Source organism: Triturus cristatus, chromosome 2_1, assembly GCF_964204655.1.
Source record: "Triturus cristatus chromosome 2_1, aTriCri1.1, whole genome shotgun sequence".
Lineage (NCBI taxonomy): Eukaryota > Metazoa > Chordata > Amphibia > Caudata > Salamandridae > Triturus > Triturus cristatus.
Window position 1 is genome coordinate 1022234511 of NC_140581.1, and position 13351 is coordinate 1022247861.

At 45.0% G+C, this 13351-nt stretch overlaps 1 protein-coding gene across 1 annotated transcript in view; it reads left to right on the plus strand.

The window, feature by feature from the left end:
- JAK2 (Janus kinase 2) overlaps positions 1 to 13351 on the plus strand; it is a 1019755-nt gene that overhangs the window by 817312 nt on the left and 189092 nt on the right. Inside the window, exon 12 of the mRNA XM_085635055.1 lies at positions 6355 to 6482. Coding sequence (XP_085491181.1) covers positions 6355 to 6482 — 128 coding nt within the window. The remainder of the gene's footprint in view (positions 1 to 6354; positions 6483 to 13351) is intronic.

The window sequence follows — 13351 nt, forward strand, 5'->3', positions numbered from 1 at the left end:
TCCTAATCTGTACAAAACGCTCACAAAACATAATAAAATGTAATGTGTCTTGACATGAAAAATTATCACAGTCACATGGGGGCGCATTATCCGGGGTAGCCCATGTGGGATAAAAACCTAGCACATACGGTATCAAGTTTAAGCGGAATTTAATCAGGAGAGACCTGTGAAGTGGGCTTGTAACAAATGCCAGGTAGGGTTCAAGGCCAGGAACAGTAATTAACCCATAGTTCCTTCTCACTACCGGCTTGTTTAATTCAATCTCCTCCCTCTCGACCATTAATCTTGTCATTAGTGCGGTCTTAATCCCCTTGAGGTCCTTCTTGTTAATACATTCAGGGGAATTAAATAGCTCTGGACGTCCCACTATGCTCAACATCTTTTTAACATATATTAACCATGGAATTGTGTGGGCTCTATCCAGGGCTAGGCAATCCTTTAGTATTAAATGGGTTAAAGGAATGTCTTGATTAAGCCAGGTTTTTAGCCAACATGTAACAGGTGCCATTTTGATTAAGTCAACAACATACCCCAAACCCAATTCTGAATGTATTGTAAAAGTGGGTGTGGACTGGGGAACAGACAGCAAGGATCTTAAAAACTTGTTTTCCACCCTCTGGATGGTGTCATTACTAGAATAGCCCCATATGGCAGAGCCATAGGTGGCTATTGCCAGGGATTTAGCTTTATAAACTTTCAAAATGGCCTCCAGGGGGCGACTACCCAACCGTTTGGCAAAGCCAAGTATAGCTGCCGCAGATCTTGCCATTGAGTTGCCTTTTAGTTTGTGTTGAGGACCCCACGTGCCCTTCTCGTCAAAAATGACCCCTAAATAGGTAAAAATTGGGACCCTTTTGACCTCGTGGCCTAAACAGAAAAAGGATTTAGATTTCTTTTTCCTACTGGCCTGGCCCGTGATCATGACCTGTGATTTTTGGGTATTAATTTTCAGGTCTAATGATGTCATAAAGTCACCGAAAGAGGCCAATAGTCTGTCAAGAGCCACCCCTGAACGCGCCAAAAGGACGGCGTCGTCCGCGTATAGGAGAACTGGAATCTTGGTGTCTCCTACACGTGGTACATCCACCGCTGCGTTGGCCAGGGCTGGGTCCAGGGCATTGATGTAAAGCGTGAAAAGGAGGGGTGCCAGTATGCATCCCTGCCTTACACCTCTCTCTGACTTGAAGCGGCTGGTACACCTTCCCCCCTGGGTGACTCTCACCGAGGCTGATAGACCACGATGGAGATCCGCCAAAAATCCAACCAGAGGGGGATCAACTCCAGTATTCAAAAGAATGCTCCACAGTTTCGACCTATTAACTAGGTCAAAAGCTGAGGAGAGGTCCATAAAGGCCATGTACAGAGACCCCTCCTTTGCAATAGTGTATTTGCAAATAAGTAAGTGGAGATTTAAACATTGATCCTGCGTGCTCCTATTAGCCCTGAAACCATATTGGGCGTCAGATAATATACTGCTACCTACCAACCATGTGTTCAATCTGCCCAAAATGACTCTGCCTAAGATTTTGACGGCAGAGTCAATTAGGGAGATCGGCCTATAGCAGGCCGGATCATCCCTCTGGCCTTTTTTAAAAATTGGAATAATTGTAGATATCGCCCAGGACTCGGGGATATTCTTGTGTCTCGCAGCATTGAAAACATTAGTTAGTATTTTGGCCCATAGTTTAGGAGCAGACCTATATAGGTCAGCCGGGACGCCGTCAGGGCCTGGTGCCTTACTCTTAGATGTCTCTAGGATGGCTTTTTCTACCTCCTCCACCCTGAAGGCCGAAACTGGACCGGCCTGATTTAAAGGGGACAGCCCCTCTGAATTCCCATGCGAGACAGAACTATAGATTTTTTCGAAGTGGGCTAACCACTGTTCGTCAGGAATACTACATTCCAAGGTCTGATTCTCACTACCGGAAAAAAAGGGGTGATTTATCAATCCCCAAAATTTGGAGCTATCCCGCAAGGTGTCCGGTAACAGTAAATTATTCCAGGCTTCTTCCTGGATCTCGTTTTTACGTGCTTTGATAGCCGATTTATACTGTTTCCTCAAAGAAGTGATTAGAGGTCTGTTTCTTAATTTACCCTTTATTGCCTTCAAGAGAGCAGAATGAGCCTTAGTACAATTGGTGTTAAACCATTTTTTCCCTGTAACACAGCCTGACTTGGGTTTAGTCAGGAGGTCCGCATTTATGTGTAGGCAAATGATGGCAAAAGCCTCAACTATACTAGAGTTGGTGTTGGCATGGTCTAGGCATATATCCATCTCTGGTTCGACCTTAGCCAGGACTTCTTGAGAGAAAGAAATCGGGGACACCTGAGCCCATTTTACCCTCCTACCCTGGTCTTTTACTACCAGGGCTCTAGTTCCCAGGATACTAGGATCTTTAAAAGCCAAAAACCCATCCGAGGCGACCTCTACTATCACCGGGTTGTGGTCACTGAATGCGGAGTCCTCCACCCTGTAGTTTAAAATCAAAAGGAAAAGCAAAGAAGAAACAAAAATGTAATCGATGACTGACCCTGAGTCCGGGCCTTTAAAGGTAGACGGTCTCTGCCCCACCGTGCAGTGACCAGGTTCAGAGAGGTCTGAGGAAGCCAGTAGGCTCTCCAAGGCCTCGCCTGATTTGGTATGTTCAAAATGTGTGGATGATGCGTAGGGAAAACCCTCCTCATCATCCAAACTACAACCTAGACTGCAAGGATGGACATTGAAATCGCCCATTAAAATTACCTCAAAGCTATTATGTAACGCCCTGTATTTATCCAGAACCTCCCCCACGGATTCTAGATGGTAATTTGGACTGACACTATCTTTAGAATTATAAAAATTAATCAAGAGCAGAGAAGGTGAGTTTGCCACCACTAGTTCTACAACTAAGCAGTGTTGGGAGCCAGAATCAACCTGTTTGGCGGATCCTTTCAGGTTCAGGGAAACGAGCAAGGCAAGGCCCCCCTTAGCCCTCCCCGCCAAGCTAGGTGTTGCTGGGATATAAAAATGAACATAGCCGTCCAAAAAAAGGTTGTTTGCTGTGTCCCAAGTTTCCTGCAATGCGATAATATCGTGGGACAGAACATAACCAACCCATAAATCATCCTGGCTTTTGAGTCTGGTGCCGGCAACGTTCCAGCTTAAAATTTTGCAAGTATTTTTTTTTATGGGTTAAGTCATGCGACACACTAACATCTACACCCTTTCCCTCAGGTCTAATTCGTGGGTTATCAACAGAGGGGGACGTGCTAAAAGAAGGCCCCTCCAGGCCCGGTCAGGCTGATGCTTCCGGGTGATATGTGTTATCAGTACTCTGAGTAGGAAATATTACAAAATTTGGGTTGGTTCCAGTTCTTTCCTGGGTTTGATCGAGGCTTCCAGGAGTGTTAAGGTAAGGATTATAAAAAAAACTTAAATCATGGACCCTTATTTCTGACCTATCCCAACTAGGTGGGTGGTCACAAATAAGGCGCACCACTCGGCTGTCCTTGAAGTTAATGATGATACAATCCCCTTGGACATTTTTTGGTCTAGGACCCACCCAGCTAACTCTTCTGGCAAAGAGAATTTTCCCACCAATGGGTTTGCAAGTATTACTGGATAGATTTTTGGAATTTTGCAGAGATCGGAGATTGGAACGCAACACCTCCAAGACAAATTATATGGTATTTGGGAAAGTACGGGGTGGCCTTCGGGAGATCAAGATTACCCACGAGCCCCTGGAGCGGGTAAAATCTTTGATTATCTAGGCATAGGGCTGAATGAGTCACTCAATTGGGAATACCAGCTAAACAAGAGTTACCTAATCCTATGTCAAAGGTCTATATCAAGATTTCATAAACAATCTTTTACTCAACCCCTATCCCCAGCACTGGAAAACTATTGTGCAAAAGCCCAAAGCGGAGCCCTGTACGGAGCTGAGATCTGGGGCTACACCACCATCAATAAGTTAACGACTTGCGAAAACATTTTTGTTAGATCCCTTATTTTGGTACCGATTACAACGCCTCTCATTCCCCTTTTCTATAATCTTGGGTTAAAGAGAATTGGGGATTTGGCTGCTCTGAAACCCTTAACCTGCTGGTTGCGCCTATGGATAACACCCCAACTTACCGTTTATCGAAATTCTCTACGGGAGGTTATGATGATTAATGGTGCAAAAAGCTTACCACAGTTTAAACACATTGCAGACTTGTGCAAGTCATTGAGTATGAAGGACCGGCTAGGGCTACAAGAGATGAATTATTGAGATTAAAAGTCAGATATTGGGAGTTGGTGGTCAATAACTTTACTAACAATTTGACCAGTGGTCAGTTAACATCCACATATTTTAGCTGTAAAGTCATGCATACAATATGAACCCTTTCTGGACCGAATTTCTCCCCCTCTTGCCATAAGCTTATATGTGAGATTCAGATATGGCAACCTGCTCCTATAATTTCCTGGAAAGGAGGCGGTTGGCCTAGTACTGGATTTATGTCCTGCCTGTACTACTGTCTGAGAAACCGAAGAACACGTTTTGTTTTTCTGCCCTAGATACCAACTGATACGCAGGAGGTGGATAAAACCAATCTCCCTCAACTTAGGAGTTAGGCAGCATCAGATTGCGCACAGAATTTTTAAATCCGATGTATCTGAACCGATAGGTTATTCTGTCAGTCCCTTTTTATTTGCCTTCTGGATAATCCAACAGAAGCTTTTATCATAGATTGCACCATATTATTAACTGTCTTGTAAAATATGCACTTTATGTATTGTGTGCTTTAGGAACCTTCCCCTTATTTCCTTGGGGACAAGCAAGCGGCATGCTTCTGGGCAGGAAGCATGCCCCATAGCTGTCTCCTAATGTATTCTGATGTATGTTTGGCTGTCCATTTCTATTGCCTCTTTTTTAATCAGCTACTTGAAAATGTACTTGTTTTTACATTTTTTAATTGGGAATTGACAATGTTTTTACCTTTTATATACATTGATGGTTTTGTACAAACAAACTGAATAAAGTTATTTGACTGACTATTTGACTGACTTGCGTGTAAACTTTTAGGAGGACACACTTACTGAGAGAAAAATGTTTTGTCAATCAGATTGAGGAAGCGTCTCTGGGAGCTGTTTAGGTGGTAGATGGTTGTCTCTTTTAGTCCTTAAAAATATTCCAAAACTGTTTTGCTTAATGTCAGGCTTTCTCTCCAGTCTTTGAGGTCACAGAGTCAATCAAGCACTAACAATGGAGAGAGCTGGTATTCCCCACCAACCCACATACTAGGTACTTGTTCTGTCATGAAATCTTTGTGTAACAAGTCTTCTTACTCTCCAGGTAAACTTGGGCAAGCAGTGGAGGATTACTTCCAATAATGACCTTTTGAATTGTCATTGAACAGTAAAACATAATGTTATTGTTGCAATAGAGGTGTGTTCTGCCATTGTTATGAGTTTTACCTATATTTACAGTATAAATGAAGGTGAAATAGAAAGAACACAAAAATCAGAACCAGTTCAGTGATATTAGGATGATAAAATGAGGCCACTGGATATAAACATAATATACTGTTTGTGATCATTAGATGATTAGGAACACTGAAAACGAGAAACTTAAAACAATGCTATAGCAACTGTTAAACAGTAGAATTGTACACACAGTCCCAATTACAGTCAGCATCCTCTAAAAGTGTTACAACCAGAACCATGTTCCATTATTAAGGTTTTATTTACCTTACCAGTCACCAACCTAATTGTTCTGAATGTTGTTAAAGTGGCTACAACATATAGAAACTCAGTGGTAATTGGAGAATAGTGTAGAAGTAACTCTACAACTGAAGTGAGAAGCTTCTTGGAGCTCGGGCCGTTGACTAAAGTGTATGGGAAGCTAAGCTTTTCTCTTTTTAGATAAGATGTTGTCATTCCTTAAAATGTGTATATTACATGGCCTTGGGGTCCTAGCTTCTCATGGTTTGCGACTTCCTTACAGGGGTGACTAGCGTTGAGGAAGGGAGCTGACAAGTGTCTGTCACTCAAGAGCAACTGTGTGTGTAAAGCCAAGAGGACAAAGGGCACACTCAGCATTAATGCATCATTCTGACTCTCTTCGATTTGGCTGGGGCGCAGGCCAACTGGGTGCTCGACCTGTGCACACAAGGCAAGGTCTGAGGACAAGAGACTGTAAAATGTAGGGTGTATGGAGGGAGTGTGCTTGAGAGGCAGGGTTATCACTCAGCTCACCTACACTTGTAACAATTGGATATTGAGGCAGGCCTCCTCTATAATACTTTTATATAAAAAACATTACAATTGTCAGGTTTTTACTACCAACTTTTGGGCATAACTTGCTAATATTATATGCTTTACTTTTCCCTCAGACAAATCGAATCTCTTGATTTTTCGAAGCAATGGAGCTCCTGATGTGCCTTTATCCCCAACATTGCAGAGGCATAACAACGTCAGCCAAATGATGTTTCACAAAATCCGCAATGAAGACTTAACATTTGTAAGTAAAAGAAGAAATATTTTATTTTGAGCAAATTACTGTTCGTCAGGGGCACGATTGCCCTGTGCCTCCTCATATTTCCTGTATATTTTTTTATGTTTTTCTGTTTGCCAAAAAAGTTCAAACTTTCCCCCGTGTACCATGCTACTGTGGAAAATTCGGCAAAGGAGAATTTATTGCTTATGTGACACTGCAAGCACATTTGCCATGGTAACAGTGCTTGCATGAAATTTAGAGGCCCCATAAAGGATGAACACGAAAGGAGAGAGATCTAGATGAAGTAACGCAGGCAATTCCATCATGGAAGTAACTCGACATGCATGACAATATTCTGGCACCAAAACAGGCTTGTATGGACCAATCAGAAGCAGGTCTTCACAAATTGACATATCCATTGTCTGACGTGCACCGATCGGGCTCCGTGTTTGGCACCTAACAATGCTTTGTCGCCAGCCCCACTCAATCATTTGACTCCCATACTTATGGAAAACCCACTGCAATTGATCCTCAATCTCGTTTTTTTCATCTCAACTCGATGTACATCAACAAAAGATTTCCTCTCAATTAATTAAGACCAGGGCCTTGGCCCCTTCCAGTTTTCTCTGCCCCCTCGTCTTGAGAACCTCGTTGATGAGAACGCAGGGACAGTGATAGAAAGGACACCCTTCCAGTACTAATCCCATTGCCATTCAGAGTTTCCATGTGCCGGCATCAAGTCGGCAATCTGTGTCCCTCCCCCCCAAGCAGGATGCAACCACGTGTGATGCAACCACGATGGATTTAGGCCCAGATCTCTGTACTGGGGTGAATGTATGACATTGTTCTGCATTCTGTCCATCAACTGTTGTTTTTGCATTTGTCACCCCGAGTGGGACGGGTATGCCCAGACGTGGGTCCCGTGCTCTCCATGCCACTGGAATCAAGCTATCCTGGCTGAAGAGGGGTGAAACCCCGAAACCGGTCCTAGGATGCTTGTTTCTAGTCCAGAGAGGACCTGGCTTGGCAGTTCGGGCTGGACTGTTCTCATGAGGCACAGGGTCAAGACTGATTTGCATATGGCTGGGTTCAAACTGGAATGGCATGGTTATCAAAAAAACGATGGATTTAGGCCCAGATCTCTGTACTGGGGTGAATGTATGACATTGTTCTGCATTCTGTCCATCAACTGTTGTTTTTGCAACCACATGTGAGGCCTGCCTCACCTTCCAGTCAAAAAAGAATCTTCAGTAGCAATGCAAGCGGAGGTGGGCCAATTGGAGAATGCAGAGACACGAGTCTGACGATACTGCGGACATCTTCAGGGGTACAGCGTCGAAGTGGATGAACAGGCCGGTCCCTCAGAGGCCCAGTGGTCCATTCCAGTTTTGACACTAGCTCCCCCTCTGAGTCTGAGTGAAGACAGCAACAGAACCCTAGTGTTTTGCAACCAAGGAAGAATACTTTGTCCATGAGTATGGTCGGCCTCCACAAACAACTCACACCGGTAAAACGGCCATGTGTAGAGGCAGAGCACCACCCCAGAGCGACTCTGACGTCGAACCCCAAGCCTAAACAAAAGCCACCCGAGCTACCACGACCTTTCGCCCATGGTCAACCTCGGCAGCAGTCTTTGAAGCCGACAAAGCTCCCTCTTTTGACTACAAAGATTTTGCCAAAGCCTAGGGCCCCTTTGAAGTCTCCAGAGCCCTCAACACTGACATCGATACCCACACCAGCACCAAAGCCGAAGTCTGCGCATCAGTCAGCCATGATATCAAAGCCTCCCTCGACATCAAAGGTGCATTGGCACCAAAAATGCCCCCGATGGCGATCTCGGAGGATTCAAAGCAACCCATCCTCCAATGGCTGCAGGAAGAGTTAAATGCCTGCAAAGAGCTTCTTTTCATTTACTCGCAGACGGGCAGAATCTCCACAAAGCTTACCACCAAAGTCATAGGAGACTCTCCCAAGGAAGTGAAAACTGACTTTTAAGGAGCAGATTGGTTTTGTCCCCCTCCTAAGAGACACCAGGACAGCAGCACTAACCACTTCCATGCTCAATCTCCACATCCTCCTTCTCCACCATCACTTCCTCCTCCACCACCACCTCAGGCTTCACCTCCTCCATTTTCACTGGAAGGCTCATCACACTAGTCTTATGGGTAGAGCAGCCCACTCCGCCCTGCAGACTCCATGACACACCCATGACCCTGAGCCTAGAGATAACTGTTGGGAGGACGATACTGTTGATCCCCTGTGTGATATATATCTGGATCTATATCCAGCCAAGCCTTCCACCCCTGATTACACTACTACATACCACAAAGTCAGACAGAGCGCAGGAAGATGATGATTTTCCTGTTGAAATGTTATCCAAGACTCAGTGAACCTTTCAGTTCCTCCTTATGCTCAATGGTATGCTCAGTACCAACTCTGATACCTTTAGAGATACTATCAAGGCAAGGTTGGTCACACCTAGGGTGGTTAAAAAATTATAAACCCTCACTGAATGACTCGCCCTACATTGGTGGGCACATATGTTCTGACTCGCTAGTAGTCCACACAGTGGGCATGCCGACGTTACAGGAGACGCTTCCCCTCCTGATAATGAGATTAAAAGCTGGATGCAGAGGGTAGGAGGATAGCAGTGCAAGCAGCCACACATTGGAGGATTGCACTCCCGATATGACAGGGCAATTTAAGACTAGATGCAGGATCGCCTTAAACACCTCCCTGAGGAATATAGGCAGAAAGGGCAAGAGTTGGTAATGAAGGGGAAAGCCCCATCTAATGCCAGTATCTGCTGTACCTTAGATGCGGCTAACACCTCGGCTAGAGGATCAACTCCAGTATCTTGGTCAGACATCATGCCTGGCTATGTCTCTCTGGTTTTAAACCAGAGGTACAACAGCATCTGCTAAACCTGCTGTTCGATGGTAAACGTCTCTTTGGGCTGCATGTGGAACAGATTCGGTAGAAAATTAAAAAAGAAGCTGTGCTTTCCAGCGTCTACGCCATGCGGGGCCTTTTGGAGGCTACAGTACAGGGCAGGCAGTAATACCACCTCCCCATATCATCCCGCTTCCTACCAGAGGCAACAGAATGCCTGCCACCGCCAGTCCCCCCCTGAGTGTACTCCAGATGGGCCTACAGAGGCAACAACACCAGGGGCAAGGCATAGGAGACCCAGTCAAAGGAGCTGTCTTCTCCAAGCAGTAACACCCCTCTCCTCCTATTCCCCAATCACAAAATACCTGTCGGGGGAGACTTAGGCAGTTCCTTCTTCACTGTCTAGAGACCTCAGTGGGTTCTCTCCATTACAGAGCACGGCTACTGTCTCAGGCTCACCTCAACTCAAGTAAACCTTACACACACCCCCCTCACCCTCCCAAACACACACTCTGGCACAAATACCAATGCCTTCTTCAGGAGAAGATTCAGGCGCTCATCTGCAAGGGGGTTACAGAACCAGTAACTCTAGCACACTGCAACAATGGGGTTTACTTCCTATACCTTATTCCCCTAAAGGTACAGAATATTATGGTCCATTGTGTACCTCTGGCCTCTCTGAGAACATTTCCACCTGGTGACTCTGCTGGGTGCCATCCCACTGCTAGGCGACTTCATGACCGCATTCGATCTGAAGGATGCTTACTTCCACATACCTATCAACTGTGCTCATTGCACAGGGTCACTTGATCTAGTCTTGATTCGGGCCATTGTCCATTGCTCTCTGTAGTGGTGAAACAGCAACAATCTATTGCAGGGCTGGCCCCTCATGGACCCTCAAGTGGGCTTCATAAAGACAGACATTATGACAGCCATGTACCATCAACAAAAGCAGGGCAACACACACTCACTGCTATTGCCAACACTAGCACGGAGCATTTGGCGATTCACCATCGGATACATTTCCTGGCAGATTACTTTAGTTTCCGAGAGTGGACAGCAACTTTGCAAACCTGGTCAGCAGGATGCAGCAACAAGTTCATGAGTGTAAACTCCACCCACAAGTCCTACTCCTGTACTTCCACTGTTTGGGGCGGAGGGGGTCCGAGGTCGAAATCTACACTAATGCACAAATGCAAAACAAAGAATTTGCCTCCAGGTTCCCACATCCACAGTCCATTGACAATGCTGTAAGGAGGAATTGGTCAGTGATCTTTGCCTATGCTTTTCCACTCCATCTAAGCGTGGTCCAGAAACATTGGCAAATGTCTCTCACTCCCATACTGGTGGCTCCCACATGGGCCAGACAACACTGGTTATTGACCTTCTTTGTGATGTCCTTTTTTCCTCACGAAAAGCTCCTCAACAGGCCAGATCTTCCTAGACTGTACCAAGGAAGAATCGGGTACACCAAGCTTCTCAAACTAGCAATTTGCTCCTGAGGTCCTAGGGTTTTGTTATCTAAATCTCCCTCGAGAAGCAATGGCCATCCTGAAAGAAGAATGCATATCTGGTACGCTGCCAGGTGGAAAAGGTTTATCTATTACTGCATCTTAATCTTAATCTTAAAAATTTGGGCCTAACTCACACTCCGTACGTCTTCACTTAACCGCCATTGCAGCCTACATAAAGAACAGAGAACACTCCTCTTTATTCATAATCCTGGTCATCAAGGGCCAGATGTATGTAGCTCACATTTTGCTATTCCATAATTGCGAATCACAAGGATTCGCAATTAAGAAATAGCAAAATGCAATGTATGAAGGTGTATAGTACACCTTTTGCAACTCCTAAGGGGTCGCAAATGGCCTACCTCATGAATATTAATGAGGTAGGTCACAATTTACGACCCCTAGTAATCGCAAAAATCACGGGGATGGTGGCCTGCTGAGATCAGCAGACCACCCTGTCCATGATCGCCTTTTAATAATGCAATCTTTTTTTTTTTGTAAAGCAGCCCGTTTTCCTTAAAGGAAAACAAGATGCTTTACAAAACGAAAAACGAAAATGGGACCACTGCCTGCTCTTAAAAATAGTTTTACAAACATTCGCAAAGGAGAAGGGGTCCCTTGGGGATCCCTTCCCATTTGCGAATGGGTTACCACCAACTTGAAGTAGGTGGTAAAATGCGAATGTTTTTGAGACCGCAATTGCGCTCACAAAACATTCATACATACCGATGCGATTCGGTATTAGGAAGGGACGCCCTAAACACGCCCCTTTCTAATACCGAATCGCAAACCCTTTTTGCGATTCGGTAAAAAGTTACCGAATAGCAAAATTAAGATTGCTGCATCAGAAAAGCAAATTTTGCCTTAGCAAACGGGCAGAATCTGTGAATCTGCCCTTTTGTGAACTCTTAAATGCTTGCTACATCTGCCCCCAAATCTTTCGTAGAAGGACTAAAATGGGTCATCCCAAGCAGCTTTGCCCACCGCCCCTGTCTAGTACCCTAATGTATTTCTTATCAGACTCATACGCCCTCCTTTTCAACCACCATACTCATTACAGTTTCTCTACTGGAAGTTCGCTTTCTTTGTCGCTATTATGTCCTAATGACATGTTGGTGAGCTGCAGACCTTGACGGAGCCTTTCTTCTTGGTTCATAACGACAGTGTTGCCCTTAGAATTTACCTTAGGTGGTATCACCCTTTCACCTCAACAAGACAATAGAGCTGTTTATATTTTTCCCTCACCCAGACTCGGTAGCAGAGAGGGTCATGTCAAGCAGGTCTCCATGTACTAAATTGACAGGACCAAACCCTTTCGCAAAACTCAACAACTTTTTGTTCCTTTTGCTAAACCTCACAAATGGCATACACTGTCAAAGACGGGCATAGTCAGATGGATTGTCAAATGCATCCCAACCTGCTGCATCAAGGCTAAAAGAACATTACCTACCCTGCCTAAGTCACACTCCACATGTAAACAAGCATTGGCATAGCCAATGGGTCTCGCCTTTGGGACCGTATAAGTGTTTAGCCATGCAACAGTTGATATGGTTGCACCAAGGATATTATGCTGCATAACTAAATACTTATAAGGTCCCAAAGGCGAGACCTATTGGCTATTCCAATGCTTGTTTTTATGGGATGATAGCATTAATAAAATTTTTCTGAATTTACACTTACGGTTTTTTATAATTATGTAAGAATGACTGGCCTTTTGTCAAAATAATCTCATGTAAATTCCCCGCTTTAAATGCAAACGTAATCTTCTAACTCCTCTTCTAACACTCTTCTTTGAGAGTACAGATGTTGCTTGAATATGAGACTTTCTTTCTAGGGCTGTTGTAAACAACATATACAAAGTCATCCAGCTATTACCAAACAAGTCCCCTAACAAAAAGCCAGACCTTGTTAGATTTGCCTGTGCTTGTTTTTAACTAGCCGTGCTGCCAACATACATAGTTGAACTTGCAGTCATGTGAGGAAACATGGAATGACATTGTAAGCGATCGCTCAGCGAGACTTATGTAGGGGCTTCAGAAAATGCTCCCAAAGGCTTCCCAGGCGGATCGGGTGGCGGTTACGCGCACAACCACGTGCATTCCATTTGCCACAAGCTACTGGCTGCGCGTGCGCCGCCTCACACATTCAGAGAGATTTAGTAAGGGGCACAAGACCTTAGGAATGCGGTTTATGGCCAGTGCATGTGAGGCATTCAAGCGCGAAGCTGGCATCTGGCATCGGACTTGAAAGCAGCAGACTGCTTTCGCCAACGCCCGCTTGGCCTCACTTCCTGCATCCCCTCTTACAACAATTAACTTTAGTTATAACTCACACCCCCTATGCTCGTTCCCTCTCACCCTTCCTTTGATGTCCGCTTTTCTTGTTGTTTACAAACCACGCCACACACTGCTGCACGCCACACACTGCTGCACGCCACACACTGCTGCACGGCACACACTGCTGCATGCCGCACACTGCTGCACGCCGCAC